We start from the raw sequence: 16187 nt of genomic DNA, 5'->3' as shown, positions 1-16187 counted from the left end.
CTCCTCCGCCAACGTTTGGTTGGTGCTTCCTCTTTCTTCTTTCTGTCAGGGGCTACGACGACTCGTACAACAAGATAGTTGAACGGGCAATAAGGGCGTTGGAAAGTCCTACAGCCCTCGCCCGTCCATACGACCGGTTCCCTGTACACTTTTCTAAGCCTTCAGAGCCGCCTTGAGCGTCTATGGACGCGACACGGGCCACAACAGTCAGATCAGCACGTTCATTTGAAGACCGAATCACTGGCGATGAGCTGAGAGCAACGAAGCGAAACGCACCGCCTCCATCTGCTCAAAGTCGCTCGTGTCGACGCGCACAATGGGCTTTCCGAGCGCGAGCCGGATCGCCTCCATGTGCTCGAACGAGCGGCGGTCGTGCACAAAGTTGATCGAGACGCCCTGGCGACCAAAGCGGCCCGTTCGGCCTGATGAGCGAACGACGGCGGGTTAGCGGATGCTGCTGCGGAGCGAAGCGCGGTGCGAGACGGTGCGCACCGATACGGTGCAGGTACGTCTCCGGGTCGGGCCGCCCCTGCCCATCGAGCGGCAAGTCGTAGTTGACGACCATGTTGACCTGCGAAATGTCGATGCCGCGCGCAATGACGTTGGTCGTGATGAGGACCTTGGTCTTGCCGTCGCGGAACGACTCCATGATCTGGTCGCGCTCGGCCGTCTCGAGCTTGCCGTGCAGCGACGTGACCTTGTGTCCCTCGTTCGTCATTCGTCGCGCAATCTCGTCGGCCGTGTCGCGGCGCTGTGCGAACGACCGGTCAGTCGCCGAAGATCGCAGACAGTGGGCAAAGCGGACAGACCTTGACGAAGATAATGCTCTGACCGATGGTGAGGAGGTTGTACAGCTCAACCAGGACTTCGTACTTGTGCTGCTCGTTGTCGCAGTCTGCATTCGAAGATGCGTCAGAACTGGCTCCCAGACGACCTGGCGAAGACGGCGCACCCATGAAGAACTGCTTGATCGCGTCGAGCGAGAGCTCCTCCTGCTTCAGTCGGATCTCGTTTGCTCCGGGCGCGAAGCGGACGGCAAAGGTGCGGACGACGTCGGCGAACGTGGCGGAGAAGAGGACAATCTGAGGCTGTTTCGCCATCTTGGTGATGAGGCTGCGCGCATGGTCGTGTCAACGCCGGGCCTTCAGCACTGACTCGGCGTGGGAGGTGCACACACTTCTTGAGCGAGATACTCTGGTCACCCATCGACCCCGAGTCGAGCATGTTGTCCGCCTCGTCCAGCACAAACACCTTGACCTCCTTCAGATCCAGCACTCGCGCCTTTGTGACCATCTGCATTGTCCCAGAGCGTCAGGCCACGACCACAGACTGAGCGGAGCAAGGAGCTGAGGTCGACGACGCACGTCGATCATAGTTCCGGGCGTCCCGATGATGATTTGCTGCGTCAACTTCGGCATCCCCTTCTGGTACGAGTCCTTGCCGGCGAAGAAGCATTCAACGGGCGTGTACTGGCCCATGCACTGCACGACGTTGAGAATCTGGATCGCCAGCTCTCGCGAGGGGGCGATGCAGATTGCCTACGAGAGTCGAGCGGGATTCAGCGTACTTTCGTGAAGGGTTCAGAAGGGCGGAGAGCGCACCTGCGGCGCCTTGAGATCCATGTCTACACGCGAAAGCATAGTCAGGGCAAAGGCGGCCGTCTTGCCCGTCCCCGACTGCGACTGCCCGATCATGTTTCGTGCCCTGCGCGAATGGCGTGTCAGCTGCAAAATAAGTCTTGTAGAGGGTCGAAAGGTGACGAACGGGTTCTGCAGGAGGAGCGGGAGCGCCTTCTCCTGAATCTTGGAAGGTTTCTGAAAGCCCATCTTGTACACGCCCTTGAGCAGGTTCGGATGCCTGTTTGCCCGTCTACGTCAGCTCACATCGCCGGGGTCTGAGCGCCACGCTAGGTACAGGTTGAGGTCCTCGAACGACTTGGCCGAGTACAGAGGTGAGTTGGGGTCCGCTTGCTGGTCGGCCAGGGTGACCTGCGGCGATGCGAGAGTCAGCGGGGGCCTCACGCGACATGGTGCAAGTGTGTGCGCACCTGGACCTCGTGGCTGAGGTTCTCGAGGAGGTTGGACGCTGTGTACATTCAAGTGTCATTGAGCGAGCGATGAGAAAGCGGCGACGAGCAGCACGCACCCTGCGGACCTGCAGCTTCTTCTGCCGGCTGTTCGGGAGCATCCTGTTCCGGCTGTGCGCTCGTAGACGCTTCTGGCTGCTCCTCGCTCTTTGGCTCCATCGCCGACAGTCGGCTGGCGAGCGAGGCGACGGCGTCTGCTCGCGCAAAAGGGTGAGTCCGCGCGACTTGCCCTTGGAGAGCTGCCCAGCCTTACCTGAAGCCATTGTGCACTGCTCTCGTGGGAGGAAGCACGAGTGAGTTCAAGTTGACCGTCGTTCCGCGACTTCTCTCGGGTTGCTCGAATCTCTGGCCTCTCCCGTCCCGCGCGCTGCTCTGAAGCTGCCAGACCAGGGCCGTTCGTGCTCTTCCTCGCTCAACCGGGGCTTGCACGCGACCATGGTCCGCCTGCGCCCGCCCGACCATCTCGCCGCCAACTTGCACGAGCGACTGCACAACCTCCGCTCGCACCCGCCCACGCTCTGGATCGGCGTGGCGAAGCAGACCCTCGCGATCTGCATTCTCTGCATACTCGCCTTCTCTAACAGGCGAGTCCCAGCAGTGCCGCCAGCAGTTGCCCCTGTTTCCCGCGCTCACCCTTCTTCCTTGATCCCGCAGGTTCGCCAACCTCCTCGAGTACCCCTCTGCTCTTGGCGGCTCTTTCCTCGTTGTTGTCGGCGCCTACCCAGGTGCGACCACTGGAAAGTGCTTCCAGGCCATCATCCTCGGCTTAGCTGGACTTGGGATTGGAGTCCTCGTCTATGCCATCCTGGGCGAACTGGGTCCGTTCTGTGCGCCCGTCCACAACGCCCAATGTTTTGGCTGACAGCCAGGTGCAGCCCATTCGCCGACAGCCCAAGGCTTCGTTTTTGCCGCCTGGGTCTACCTCGCGGCACTCGTTCGCTTCGGCGGCCCCAAGTATATCTCGTTCTATCTTGTCCGTTTCCGGTCGCAGCGTACAGGTTCTTGCAACATACTGACCCAGCGGCACGTCCAGTATGGCGTCATCTTCGCCTTCCAGGGCATCTACGGCTCGATCCTGTACGAAGACTTCAACCTCCGCTTCTTCCTCTCCGACTTTCAGGCATACGCCTGGGGCCTCGCTATCGCATTAGGCGTCAACGTACTCGTGTGGCCAATCACATCCGAGGCTGAATTGCGCCGCCTCCTCGTCACCTCGCTTCAACATGTCTCAACTCTTGCGCACCTCACCTGCAAGACGTATGCGCGCGAGCTTGACCAAGATGAGGTCGACGTGCGGCAGGTTCTCGTCAAGTCGCTGCGGTCCGACTATCTAGCTCTCAATGCCCGTCTCAACGAGACGTCCTACGAAATTGTCTTCTCGCGCTGGTCGCTCAAGCAGTATGGCGACATGATTCGCGCAGTCCAGGGTCTGCAGCAGGCCCTCATCACCGCTTCCTCGGCTATGGACCTCATCGACGAGCTCGACCCGGCGGGCGTCAATAGCCGTCACCTTCTCGCCCGTGCCGAGACCGCACGCACATTCGCCGACTTCCGCCACGGCATAGACCTTGTCATCGCCGAGATCATCGACGAGCTCGCCGGCGCGTCGAGCATCGCCGTCGAGCCGGATCCGACGCTCAAAAACACGCAGACGGCGCTTCTTGAGCACCGCATCTCGGTTGGATCCCAGACGCCCGCCGCGCCCGCAACCGTCTCAAATCCGGTCGAGCAACTCGGTCACGCTTTGCATACCAGCCCGACGCCGACCGCCGCGCAGGAGAAGATGCTCACCATTGCGGCGCGACTCAAGCGCGAGGTGCAGGAGAGCGAGGCACGGCACCGTCGCATCCGCGCGGAGAGCCTGCGCAGCGGCGGCAGACCGCGCAGCAGCCGGTCGATGAGCCGGCCCGGGTCGGGCGTCTCGACACCCGTCGTGCGCTCGCCGCCGACTTCGGGCGCGTCGACCCCGCAGAGGACGCACGCGCAGCCACTCGCCCCTGTGCTCAACATTGAGCGTGCGCAAGACTGGGCGCGCGCGGACGCACCTGCTCCTGCGCGAGCCGACCTGAACACGCGCGAGTCGGACGAGACGGCCGTGCCGGGCGAGGAGCCCGCCGACGTTGCGCGCGAGCGGCCGAAGACGACGGACCCGGAGAAGGGCGTCGACCCGCGCACCAACCTCGAAGTGCTCGAGGTTTTCCGCGCGGCGTGGGATGCGTTTGCGCGTGCGCAGCAGGATGCACTCGTCTCGCTCATCAAGGACGGAGCGCTCGAGGTGGACGACGTTCTCCGCATCGAGGCCGGCATGCCCTCAATCAAGGAGATGTATGCGCACCGTCTGCCCAAGGCATGGACGTCTTCGCTCATCGCCGCGACCCCGCTCGCTCGCCTTCGCTCGCGCGGCAATACGATCACAACGGCCGCCGGGACCGTCGAGTCGGACGACGAGCCCGAGGAGGTGCCCTGCTCCGAGGCGCTCACCAAGTCGTACTCGCTTTTATTCGGCCTCGGACAGCTCACCGAGGAGCTCGCGACGCTGTACGACGTCGTCAAGTCGCAACCGCGCCGCCGCCTCCGGTTGTACCTCGTCCAGATGGTCGTCGACACCGTCAAAACGCTTTGGCGTCCGCGCGACTCGATGAAACTGCAGGAGGCGCTCGCAGTCTTGCACGGCAAGGAGTACAAGCCCGTCAAGAAACCGCTCATCCACTACCTCGTTCGCGCCGAACACTGGTTGTGGAAGGGCCGCTCACTCTATGCTGCAAAGGTCGCCACGGGCACGACCGTCTACACCGTCTTCGCGCTCGCGCCGTACCTCCAGAAGAACGTGTTCCTCCCGATCGGTCAAGTGTCGGCACTCATCACCGTCATCGTCGGAATCGCGCCGACGCTCGGCGGTACGCTGTCGACGTGGCTCCTGCAGATCTCGGGCACGGGCGCAGGTGCGCTCGTCGGCCTCATCGTCCTCGAGATCTTCCACAACGTCGGCGGCTACACTTATAACCCGTGCGTCGCAACCTTCTTGCCTGACTGGCCACACATTGACGAATCGCTGGTGCAGGTACGGACTGGTCGCGCTCGGTGCCCTCTGGTTCGCCTTCTCATCGTACAAGTTCCTTCGGCACCCGGCCAAGTACACCCAGTCGCTCCTCTACGTCGTCGGGTACGGCGGTGCGATCCTCCAGCAGTACCTGTACAACGATATGCCTGGACAAGAGCGCGAGTACGACTCCCCGCCGCTGCGCTTCGGCTACACGATCGCGTCGCTCGTGATCAGCATGGGCATCTCCGCCGTCTTCCAGCTCCTCATCTTCCGCCAGCCCGCGCGGCAGCGTCTGCGCCTTCAGCTCGCTCAGGTCATGTTCGCCCTCTCGGCCTACAATTCGCTTCTCCAGGCGTACGTCAACCTCGTCGCGCCGCCGGACGAGGCGCCCGTGCCCAAGGCCGATGCGCTCGCCAAGGTCCAGCGCGAGCTGTTTAAGCGCGAGACGAGGATCCAGTCGCTCGTCCTCGGCTTGGCGCCGACGTTCGAGTTCGCGCGCGTCGAGCCGCAATGGAACAACCCGTTCCGCAGCGAAGGTGAGTCTGTGGCTCGGCTTGTCTGCCGCCATCTACTGCTTCAGAGTGCGCGGCTGTGATTGCAGTCCTACTCACGCCCCCGTGCCTCTGCAGTTCTGCTCAGGATCATCCGTAGCCAGCAAGTGATCCTGGACCGCCTCCGTGAGGCCCGCACCGCCGTTGGACTGCGTGGCTTCAATCCGGTCATCCACCACGACTTTGCCAACGTCCTCTTCCCGTACCGGCTGCACTCTCAGCGCCTCAGCCGCACGCTCTTCTACCTCGGCGCGACGTCGCTCCTGTCCAAGACGCAGCTCGCGCGCGACGTCCCGTCCTCCAAGCCGACGTGGGCGTCCTTCGAGCACGATGCGCTGGTGCTGTCGCGCAGGCTGAGCAGGCTGCCGCGCGGGGAGGAGGAGCTAAAGCGCCCGGGCTTCCTGCGGTACTGGTGCGTAGCGCTGCGTTCCTCTCGAGGGCGGTATCCCGACACTGACGGTCTCTCGAATTGTCTCGATTCGCAGGTTCTACCTCGTGTCGCTCGGCGCCGTCAGCAGCGAGCTCGAGGAGCTGGAGAAGCATCTTGGCGAGCTGTTCGGCGACCCCGACGTGTCCAACCCCTATATCTCATAGAAGCTGTCGGTCCATGTGTCTATCTGTGTTGTTTGTGCTGTCACCTGCATGTCATAGAAGCACCTCGTTTTGCCCTTCGATATTCGGTGACGGCGGTATGTCCGCGGTCGAGCGAGACTCGAGCTTGGGAGGCGCGGACAGTCGCGGCTCCACTTCATCCCCTCCACCTCGCTCAGCCACTGCTACGAATGGGACGCACGAAGCAGCAGAAGAAGAAGACGAGCAAGGCGCCCGTGCCCGCTGCGGCGGCTGCCCCGCCGACGGTCGAGATGACGGTCGAGGACCTGCTCGTGCACAGCGCCGAGCTGATCGCGTCGCTCCAGTACGAGCAGGCGCGCGACGTGTGCGTGCAGGCAGTCGAGCTCGCCACCCGGCAGCTGCAGGAGCAGGGCGCAGAGAGCGACCCGCGGATGCTCCGGGATGCGCTCGAGATCCTCGGGACGGTCGAACTCGAGCTGGGCGACATTGCCGAGGCCCGCGAGGTGCGCACAGCTCTCTGCAGGACCCTTTCGAGCCGCACTGACCCGCTCGAGCTCCTCGCAGCACTTTGGCCTGACGATCCAGCTCGCGTCCTCGCTTCCCGACCCGTCTCCCGCACCGCACCTCTACCTCGCCCAGCTCTCGCAGACGCCGCAAGAGTCGCTCTCGCACTTTGCCAACGCTCTCGTCATCCTACAGGCCAAGCTCGAGGCGCTGAACCAGGCCAAGCTTGGCGCCGACGGCGGAGCAGGCGCAGCAGAAGACGCCGAGGACGAGGGCGAGATCAGGAGGAGCGCGAGTCGTGCGCTCGTAGGCATGACGGAGCTCTACCTCACCGACCTGTGGTACGTACGAGCAGTATTGCGTTGCACAACGGTTAAGGAGGCTGTGCTAACGCTGGATTCGCATACTTTTTGCGCTCAGCATGGAGCCTGAAGCGGAGCAGAATTGCGAGAAGTATCTTGCACAGGCAGCGGAGCTGGACCCGACAGACCCGGAGGTGTACCAGGTGCGTCGCGGCTCTGGCGCCGCCCACTTCTCGCGTTCGCCTGGCTGACCCACTTCGCTCCCAGACGCTTGCTTCGGTACGACTGAGTCAGCAGCGGGACGAAGATGCGAAGAAGGCGCTGCACCAGGGTTGGGAGTTGTGGCGAGGCCTTGAGCCAGGTGCGTCGGGGCACCACTTTCCGCTTCCGAATCGCGTGCTAACCCTTTTCTCCGCAGAGTCGCCTATATACCCTCCCGCCTCCGCCCGCCTCACCTGCGCCAAGCTCTTCCTCGAGCTGAGCGAGCACACGGCCGCGCTCGAGATCCTGCACGGGCTCGAGAGCGAGGACGATGAGAATCCCGAGGTGTGGTACCTGAGCGGGTGGGCGTGGTGGCTCCTCGGCGAGCGCCGTGGGGAGAATGCGCCGAGTACGGAGGAGGAGGAGAGCAGGGAGGAGTGCTGGAGCGAGGCAAAGCTCTGCCTCGAGAACTACATGCGAGTGCGTCGCCGCCTTCTTCGCTCTCACGCCCTCAATTGGGCGTCGCTCATCCCGTGCCTCTTTGCAGCTGGAGGAGCGGGACTCTTCCGAGACGGACAAGGAGCAGATGGGTCACGTCAAGGAGCTCATCGCCAAGCTCGACGCGGCAGGTGTCGTGGCGAGCACGGGTGCGGAGGGCGAGGACGGCGAGTGGGAGGACGCGAGCGACGCCGAGGACGCGATGGAGGAGTAGGAAGTTGCGCTCAGCTTGCACAACGTCGCTTCGTGCCAATTCAGCATGCGAGAGCGAAGAAGCGTGGGGTCGGAGCAAGCAATCTCGCGGCTCGCAAGCCAGAAGTACCGGCGCGTATCCGCTCTCTGCAATCTACTGCTCTGCTCATACGGCCGGAGACGCCCGAGGCAGGGCTAAACGAAGTCGACCTTCGCGCCTTCCGGAGTTGTTTGTCCTGCTTCGTCTCGTCGCTCGTCTCGTCGCTCGTTGTCCGCGCAGTCAGCGCCGCACGCTCAGAGACGCGCTCGCTGGGACTGGCCGTGACGCACTGCACGCTGCGCCCTTTGTGCGCTCGAACCGCCCCACTTCTCTCTCGATCGAGCCCGACGCGACTCGCTCTCGCGCACGTGCCGAGGCTGCGATGAGCCTGTTCAAGAGGAAGAAGGGCCCAGCGCACCTCGACGTCCCGCCCGCCGCGTCCTTCCAGCCCGCTGTCGCCCCGTCGTCGTCTCTCGCGCCGCGACGGGCCGTCTCTGGCTCGTCGGTCCCGTCGACGCCGACGTCGCCGTACGACTCGCACGTGCACATCGACGACTTTGGGCGGCCCGTGGCTGGCCCGGCCTTTGCCGCGCAGCAGGGGGCGGGCGGGGCGCCGTTCGGGTCAGGGCATGGTGTCGGCGACGACGAGCCCGTCGGCGAGATGCAGCTGCTGTATGGCTACGCGCCCATCGCCACGACTCTCGAGCTGTCCATCATCAAGGTCGAAAAGATCGTTGCCGCATGTGCCGTCGAGCTGCAGCGCCGCGGTTCGTCCTCCCGCCTCCTCTGCATGTGGGGATGCAATCCGCTCACTATGCCCGGGCAGGCCTCGACACGCCACTCATTCTCTCGAGCATGGCGCTCGACATCTCGCTGGAGGGCGTCACCTCGCTCATCCGCGTCTATCTCGACGATCCCTCAGCGTGGATATCCGGTTCGTCGAATCCTTGTCCTTCCTTCGCGACTGTCGACAATCACGTTGACCGGACATCTCTTACAGATCTTGCGCTCGCCCATCCGCTGTCTGTCGGTGCCTTCATGAAGTGGGGGCTCGCGCGCCTCATCAACGAACGCGGGCGGCGAGGTTTCGTCTCGTGGGACTCGTACAACGAGTTCAAGGCGGCTGAGCGGGGTACGCCCTCTTATTGCACATCGTTGATAACTCGGTGCTGACGCTCACCCTGCAACAGCTACTGGTTTTCCTCCCAAAAGCTGCACCGTTCATCTCATCTCTCGCCTCTCCGCCTCAAACGGGCGGCTGCTGTGCGTGCAGCTCTGTCACGCATTCTGCGACTTTACACACAGATGCTGACGACCGGGCCTGCAGCACGAGCCTTCTCACGCTCTTCTCGACCATCGCTGCACATAGCGCAACGAACGGCATGCCTCCTCGCAAACTCGCCGCTCTCTTCTCGCCCTACGTTTTTGGGCTCGCGGACGACCGCGGTTTCGACGAGACGTACGAAGAGTGGCAGCGCGCGACCGACGCGTTCGAGCACATCCTCCTCTCCTTTGTGCGCGACCAGCAGGCGCAGGGCCAGCTCCCGACGTTCCTCGAGCGCTTCGTCACGGGATACCCCGAAGTGCTCAACATCTCGTACAGCGGCGCGCCGCCTCGGGTCCCGAAGGGGTCAAGGGTCGAGGAGGTCACCCGCGTGCGACGGTCGACTCGCTTCCACAGTCGCAACCTGATTCAGCAGGGCGGAACGTGGGACGTTCCGTACTCGAACGACTGGCGTCTCTTCTTTACCTCGACTCCGCCTAGCTCGCCTTCGCCAGACTCGACCGACCGCCCCGCCTTCACAGCCTCGTACCGCCACCTGCTCAACATTCGCTCGTGGCATGGGCTCGAGGACGACGACGACGAGGGCGAGCTGCAGCGCTTCAAGTCGGTCGTCGAGAAGGATTGGGCGCAGTTTGGCCAGCTCGGCTTCCAGGATGTCGACGAGAAGAAGCTCGAATTCGATCTGTCCGAGGGAGAGCGTGAGGCGGTGCGGCGCAAGCGCGACACGATGGACTGGGTTCATCTACTCCCTCCCTGCTGCGCGCCCACGGCCACTGACCTTGGCATCACGCAGAGCACATTCGAGACAGCCGGTTTCACGCACGAGGTCTTTGCGCCGACGCATCTCGTCTTCCACCACACTCTCAATCAGCGCGTCAACACGTGGCCCTCGTCGCAGCAACAGCTGACGCAGCGGCTCAAAGAGGCGGAGAAGGCGCTCCCGCCCTTCCCCTACGACACGACGCCGCGCGAGCACGCGCGCGTCACCGTCGATGCCGACTTCTTCAAGACGTGGGCGGACGTACTCGTCGGCGGAGGGTGGGCGCGTGACGAGCTCAAGGAGAGCAGCTTTGCGCTGATTCAGTGGAAGGCGCGCCCGCGCGAGGGTGACCCCATTCGGGGCAAGAGCAGCACGGGCGACGCGAGGACCGAGGAGCGCTGGGTGCTCGTCGAGGAGGTAGTGCCGCGCGAGTATCGCGAGGCGCTGCTCGCCGACCCTAAGGTGCGTCTCGTGCTGTTCTTCTGCCGGAGTGCGACTCCCGCGAAACCACTTCCCGTCTAGTTTCAGCAGCAGTCTCATCCCTATTTCTGTGCAGACGAAAAAGCAGAGCAAGCGTGTCTCGTTCATGCGCGCCGTGCGCCGCAAGAGCAGTTTCAACTCGTCGGCCGCTCCTTCCGCGTCCCAACCAGCCAGAGCGGGCATCGCCTCGTCGTCCACTTTCACCAACCTCGTCTCAGCCCCGATCACGTCGTCGTATGCTCGCAAGGAAAGCAACCTTCGCCCGATTGATGAGGCCGTCTTTGACCCGAACAACGACTCGGAAACGAAGCTCGTCAGCCTGTCCAAGTTGCACCTCGGCCCGTCCGACTACGCGACATACGCACCATCGGCCTCCGCCCCTTCCGCGTCCCGCTACGCTCCCTCGACTGCATACGCTCCTTCCGTCATCTCGACCGTGCGCGCGGCCGACGGGCACGATCCCTCGTCGTCCACAGCCAACCTCTCCGCGGCCGAGCGCGACTTCGTCCCGCCACCCATGCCGCCCCACCAGGGCATCGCCGGCACCATCTCATCGCAGCGGCGCGAGCCTCTGCCTGCCTCTTCCGTCCCACCGCCCGCCGCGCCGGTCTTCTCGCCGGAGCCACCATTCCCTACTGCGAGCAGCCCGCCATCGCTCGCGCCGCCCGGGCCTGTCGGCTACAGGAAGCCCTCGGCGCCGGAGAAGAAAGGGTTCCTCGCGCGCATGGGCACGCGGCGTGGGAGCGGAAACAAGCTCGGGCTCGGGAGCCTGGGCGGGAGTGGGAGCGGGAGCGGGGGCAGCGGAGCCAGTACGCAAAGCACGATGAGCCGATTATGGCGCGGGCCGAACGGGGCCAAGAGCGTCGGCGCAGGTGCGACGGCACCGGCTGCCAGCGGCAGCCCCGAGGTGTTCGCGCCTCCGGTCGCGAGTGTTCCCGAGATGCAGCGCAATGGCAGCTCGGGGAGCGGACGAGGGAATGCGTACACGTACGCTGCGCCGGCTATGGCGCAGACCCCGAGCTGGACAACCGGGACTCTGGTACGTCTCGTTCACAACGCATTCGCCCGAGCCCTGACTGACACCATTGCGCGATGTAGCCCGGCGTTCCGCCCTTGGCGCCTGTTGCTGAGCAATCCTCCGCGCCTAGCGCTGCAGCCACGCCGCGGTCCAACGGCTCGCCGTCGCACCTCGAGCCTGCCTCGCAATACAACGGCACGCCCGACAATTACTCGGTCGTCGCGACTGCCTCGTCCTCTTCACCGTTCGACAACGGCTATCGCGCGTCTGTGCAATCGACCATCACCTCCGGTGGCGACCCCTATGGCGGCATGGACGACTCGGACGCGAGCACCGACCTGCACGCCGACGTGCAGGGCGCCGAGGTCGGCCGCGTCCTCTTCCGCGGCTCGCAGTCGTTCCCGGACGGGCTCGATGAGGCGGCAGCTGGGACACCGAGGAGACCGAGCGTGGCGAGCACGGTACAGCCGGGATCGCCGCCGCGCAGGAGGGAGGATGTATCGCTCGAGCAGCCGCGCTCGCCGCCGCGTAAGGAGTCACTGCCACAGAGTGCTGTGCGTTCCGCTCCCTCGTACCAGTCTCGAAATTTGATGCTGACCGTGGTGTCGATCGCAGCCCTATGATCCGCATCAAGACGACCATGGCAGTGCCCTTACCGCTCACGCTGATGGAGCAGCAACCGGCGGCTACTCCTCCGGCGTCTCGCAGTTCTCGACCCGCGTCGCCAACATTGTCGGTATGTACGAGCAGCGCGACCCTCGACCGCAGGGGGGAGACGTCCGGCTCACCGAGTATGGGTTCGGACCCGATTCTGGCGGCGGCGCTGGCGGGCGCTGAGGAGCGCCAGATGTCGCGCGTAAAGGCAGTGTGTATACCCGTAGTTATCAAACCCAACGTAGATCCAGTCTCCTCCCCGCCGTTCATTCGCCTTTCCTCATCGTGCAGCGCTTTGTCCCAAGGACGCGCTGTCTCCCATCGCAGTTCATTCGCCTTTCCTCATCGTGCAGCGCTTTGTCCCAAGGACGCGCTGTCTCCCATCGCATGCAGTGCAAGTGGCTGGTCCACCAATACGCGGCGCGTAGACGAGGCTTGCACAGGCTAGGTAGCCAAGACAGGGCGGAAGCAGAAGAGTGTACAACGACAAGAGGAAGGAACGGAGAAACCCTACACGCGCGCCCGTCGACTCACTCTCCCTCCTCCTTCTTCTTCGCGCCCCGCACATGCATCCTGAAGCTCCCCACCTCGCCCTCCATGACCTTCTTCCTCCCCTCGCCATCCTCCTCGCCCTCTCCCTCGCGCGCGCCGCGCTCGTCCCCCGCTCTCACCTCGAGCCCGAGCACGGCGCCCTCGCTCGCGCCAGCGAGGAACTCGCTACACGCCTCGACGACGCGCGCGGTGCCGAGCGGAGCGGGGACGCGCGCTCCCGTGCGCCGCGAGAGGAGGCGCGAGGCGAGCGGGAGGGACGAGAGGAGGTAGGGCAGGTCGGAGAAGGTCGTGTGGATCGAGCCGACTGCGTGCGCACGCGAGGTCGCGTGAGTAAGAGCGTCCTGACTGGGCAGGTGCTGAATTGAGCTCAGAGGGGAGACGCACCGAGGGTCATGAGCCACCGCTCGGCGCCGCCTCCGACGGCCTGCACGATGTCGGCGACGAGCTTGTAGTGCGGCTTCCACAGAGTGAAGCTCTCGCTGTTGATGACGAGCAGCGGCACGTTGATGTCGAGCGGGACTTTGCCCCCTTCGCTGCCGCTCGCGGCTGGCGAGGCGGTCGGCGCGGGATTGGACCGCGCAGTCGAGGTCGAGAGGGCCTGCTCGAGCGGCGAGAAGCCCGCCTCGCCGCCTTCGGAGGCTCGCGCGGAAGGCGCGGGAGGGATCGGGTCGGCCCACGGGTCGAGCGCGATGCCGCGCACGAAGGGGAACGCGGTGGCACCTGCGCGGAGGACCTGGATCTGCGAGCGCGGCGGCGTTCAGCGCGAGCTGGCGCGTTCAAGGAGCTTCAAACAGTGAAGAACGGACGCACGGTCGTCGCGCCGCCAAAGCTGTGCCCGGCCATCGTCACCTCGTGCTCGAGGTCGATCCGCCCCTTCCACCCCTCGAGCCACTTCCCGACGACCTCTTCCCCGCCAAGGTCCTTGCGGCGGTTCTCGCGCGCGATGGCGGCACCCTCGCCCGCGTTGAGCCGGCGCAGGTGGTGCAGCACGGCTGAGATCTCGGCGAGGCGGAACGGGAGCTGCGCCGAGGCGCGGAAGTCGAGACTGGACTGGGGCTTGTGGCCCGCCGGCCAGCTGCGAAGAGGTGCGTCAGGGTTCGATGAGAGACAGGTTCACGCGGGCAACGAGGACGCACTCGAGCGACTGGTCGGGGCGGATATAGTCGACGACGCGTTCGGTGCCGTCTTCGAGGCGGACGACCGAGATGGGCCCGCTGCCGTCGCGATGCTCGATTGCGGCGACGATGTAGCCGCGCGAGGCAATCTCGCAGCACCATTGGCTGGGCGGGCAGAGGCTGGTAAGAGTAGAGCGATTTACGCGGAAGCAAGTGCACGAGTCGAGCTGGCAGTGCCGAGCGCACCTGTAGGTCGTGCGGGTCCCGCTCAGGCCGTGGCTAAAGACGACGAGCGGGAACTGGTCCTTGTCGGGTGCGAGGTCATCGCCGACGAGCGTGTCGGAAGAAGCGCGGGTCTCGCTCTCGGGGTCGTTGCACGCCTTGTAGGCGAGGCCGGCGTCGCTCTCGACGGGGAGGGTGATGCGCGCGCCGACGAGCCAGAAGAGGGTGCGGAGAATCCAGGGCTTCTGACCAAGGAAGCGAGCATAGCCGTCTGCAGTGCGCGAAACGGGCCGCTCGATCCAGGGCTGGCGTCGACCGGACGCGCGCCTGTGCGGGTTGGCCGGGTAGAAGAGGGTGACGAGGACGGTGTCGAGACGGAGGGCGGGCTCGCCTGTGTGCTTGTGGGTGGCGTGCGAGAAGGTGCGCCCCCGGAGGTCGGGCGGAGCGGCGAGTTCGAGGTCGGTGGTCGAGACGGGGTAGGGCCCGGACGGGGCGGGGAGTCTAGTGGTCCAGAGGCCCATTCTGTCTATACAAGTGTGTCTACTCGTGCCTGTAACTCGGTGACTCTCTCTCTGGGGGAAGGAGAGGCGAGAGCGTCGTCGTCGCTGCGTTCGTCACCTCGTCGACGCTCTGCCGTGGCTCTCGCTCTCTCGCTCCTTTGCGCTGCTCCAGTCCGACGCTTGTCCGCAGCAGACTCTCGCCCGCCATGCAGCATTTCCCGTCCACCTCGTGGTGCGTCTCCTGCGCGAGCCCGTCATCGCCTCCCCCGCTCCGCTCGCTCACCCGCTGCCCGCGCACGACAGGGGAAAGCCCCGCAACGACCAGCTCGACCCCTACGCCTCCTTCCCCATCCACCAGGGCCGCGGCGCCCGCCCCAAGACCGACGCCTTCGCCGACGCCGTCCAGCACACTCAGTCAGTTGCGCGGCCCCTCGTCTCGCGCCTCAAACATCCCGTCGGGGCATACGAGGTGCTCCGGAAAGTCGAGCTTGCTGACAATAACCCCGTGCACGCGCGCGCAGGCAACCCATCGTGACCGGCACCTCGGTCCTCGGACTCAAGTTCAAGAACGGCGTCCTCCTCGCAGCAGACAACCTCGGTCCGTGCAGCGCTCTCCCGCGTTTCCGATGCACCGTGCTGACCTGCTTCGCACGCGCGCAGCATCCTATGGCTCGCTCGCGCGCTTCAAGGACATCCGCAGGATCCACAAGGTCTCCGACTCGACCATGGTCGCCGCGTCGGGCGACATGGCAGACTTCCAGCAGATCAAGCGCATGCTCGAGGGGCTCATGTGCGCTCGCGTGCCCTTTCCCCGTCGGCCCCCGTCCCACCGAGCTGATTCGCGTCGCTGCACCTACGACAGGACGGACGAGGCGATTCTCGAGGATGGGCACGAGCTGACGACGTCGCAAATCTACGAGTACATGAGCAACGTCATGTACGCACGGAGGAGCAAGTTTGACCCGTACTGGAACGCGCTCCTGCTCGCCGGCGTCGACAAGGGCAAGCCGTGCGTCCGCTTCTCCTCCTGCTCTCGCCTCTCTCCCGGTCCCCTCCCCCTCCGCCGAGCTGTGGGCTGATGTTGGAGTCTGCCGGCGCACAGCTTCCTCGCGCACGTCGACCTCCTCGGCGTGACGTACCAGTCGCCGTCGATCGCGACCGGGTTCGGGATGCACCTCGCGCAGCCGCTCCTGCGCAAGGCGCTCGAGGACCTCGGGCCCGACGGCGAGAGCAAGCTCGAAGAGGCCGACGCGCGCAAGATCCTCGAGAACGCCATGCGCGTCCTCTTCTACCGCGACGCGCGCAGCTTGAACAAGGTGCGCAACCGCGACCGGCTGCCTGGTGCCCTTGCCCGAGTGCGGGCGAGCGAGTCATTGATCACCTCTGTCTTGACGCACAGTTCCAAATCGCGGTGGTCACGGCCGAGGGCGTCAAGATCGGCGAGCCGCAACAGGCGCCGACCGAGTGGGGCTTTGCCGAGGGCTTGCGAGGATGTGCGTCTTCTCGTCCTTCTTCTCTCCTACCCTGAACGCCCGCTGACGGGAGAGGCGGCGCACTGCAGACGGCAACAGCGACGAGACGTACTGAGCGCGCGGGCTCGAGCTGTAACCC

The 16187-nt window shown here is 64.8% G+C and overlaps 6 protein-coding genes across 6 annotated transcripts; 4 read left to right on the top strand and 2 right to left on the bottom strand.

The window, feature by feature from the left end:
* Positions 1–153: 153 nt before the first annotated feature.
* DBP5 (ATP-dependent RNA helicase DBP5) lies at positions 154–2349 on the bottom strand (the record flags this gene model as incomplete). Its single annotated transcript, XM_076645909.1, has 13 exons — positions 154–180; positions 277–422; positions 493–751; positions 810–895; positions 953–1113; positions 1178–1293; positions 1365–1538; positions 1602–1704; positions 1765–1857; positions 1915–1988; positions 2048–2085; positions 2146–2280; positions 2340–2349. 13 exons carry the CDS (start codon positions 2347–2349, stop codon positions 154–156), a joined length of 1422 nt encoding a protein of 473 aa, XP_076508779.1.
* A 172-nt stretch (positions 2350–2521) lies between these two features.
* On the top strand, positions 2522–6274 carry JCM10292_004573 (uncharacterized protein; the record flags this gene model as incomplete). The annotated part of the gene is made up of 7 exons (XM_076645908.1): positions 2522–2670; positions 2741–2904; positions 2962–3059; positions 3120–5092; positions 5148–5665; positions 5759–6092; positions 6166–6274. The coding sequence occupies 7 exons, from the start codon at positions 2522–2524 to the stop codon at positions 6272–6274; spliced, it is 3345 nt and encodes a 1114-aa protein (XP_076508778.1).
* Positions 6275–6462: 188 nt separating this feature from the next.
* ACL4 (Acl4p) lies at positions 6463–7972 on the top strand (the record flags this gene model as incomplete). Its single annotated transcript, XM_076645907.1, has 6 exons — positions 6463–6756; positions 6818–7098; positions 7178–7262; positions 7327–7420; positions 7478–7740; positions 7808–7972. The coding sequence occupies 6 exons, from the start codon at positions 6463–6465 to the stop codon at positions 7970–7972; spliced, it is 1182 nt and encodes a 393-aa protein (XP_076508777.1).
* A 400-nt stretch (positions 7973–8372) lies between these two features.
* JCM10292_004571 (uncharacterized protein) lies at positions 8373–12370 on the top strand (the record flags this gene model as incomplete). Its single annotated transcript, XM_076645906.1, has 9 exons — positions 8373–8757; positions 8817–8924; positions 8991–9122; positions 9181–9253; positions 9318–10011; positions 10069–10497; positions 10592–11554; positions 11614–12087; positions 12149–12370. The coding sequence occupies 9 exons, from the start codon at positions 8373–8375 to the stop codon at positions 12368–12370; spliced, it is 3480 nt and encodes a 1159-aa protein (XP_076508776.1).
* Positions 12371–12717: 347 nt separating this feature from the next.
* On the bottom strand, positions 12718–14597 carry JCM10292_004570 (uncharacterized protein; the record flags this gene model as incomplete). Its single annotated transcript, XM_076645905.1, has 5 exons — positions 12718–13043; positions 13124–13478; positions 13550–13814; positions 13876–14019; positions 14101–14597. 5 exons carry the CDS (start codon positions 14595–14597, stop codon positions 12718–12720), a joined length of 1587 nt encoding a protein of 528 aa, XP_076508775.1.
* A 185-nt stretch (positions 14598–14782) lies between these two features.
* On the top strand, positions 14783–16163 carry PRE4 (proteasome core particle subunit beta 7; the record flags this gene model as incomplete). The annotated part of the gene is made up of 8 exons (XM_076645904.1): positions 14783–14808; positions 14880–14990; positions 15098–15174; positions 15237–15366; positions 15439–15585; positions 15679–15892; positions 15976–16069; positions 16138–16163. 8 exons carry the CDS (start codon positions 14783–14785, stop codon positions 16161–16163), a joined length of 825 nt encoding a protein of 274 aa, XP_076508774.1.
* Positions 16164–16187: the final 24 nt, after the last annotated feature.

This window comes from Rhodotorula paludigena, assembly GCF_050403205.1.
Source record: "Rhodotorula paludigena JCM10292 DNA, Rt_paludigena_JCM10292v1_ctg2, whole genome shotgun sequence".
In the NCBI taxonomy this organism is placed as follows: Eukaryota; Fungi; Basidiomycota; class Microbotryomycetes; order Sporidiobolales; family Sporidiobolaceae; genus Rhodotorula; species Rhodotorula paludigena.
This window is presented reverse-complemented; position numbering and strand designations above follow the sequence as displayed.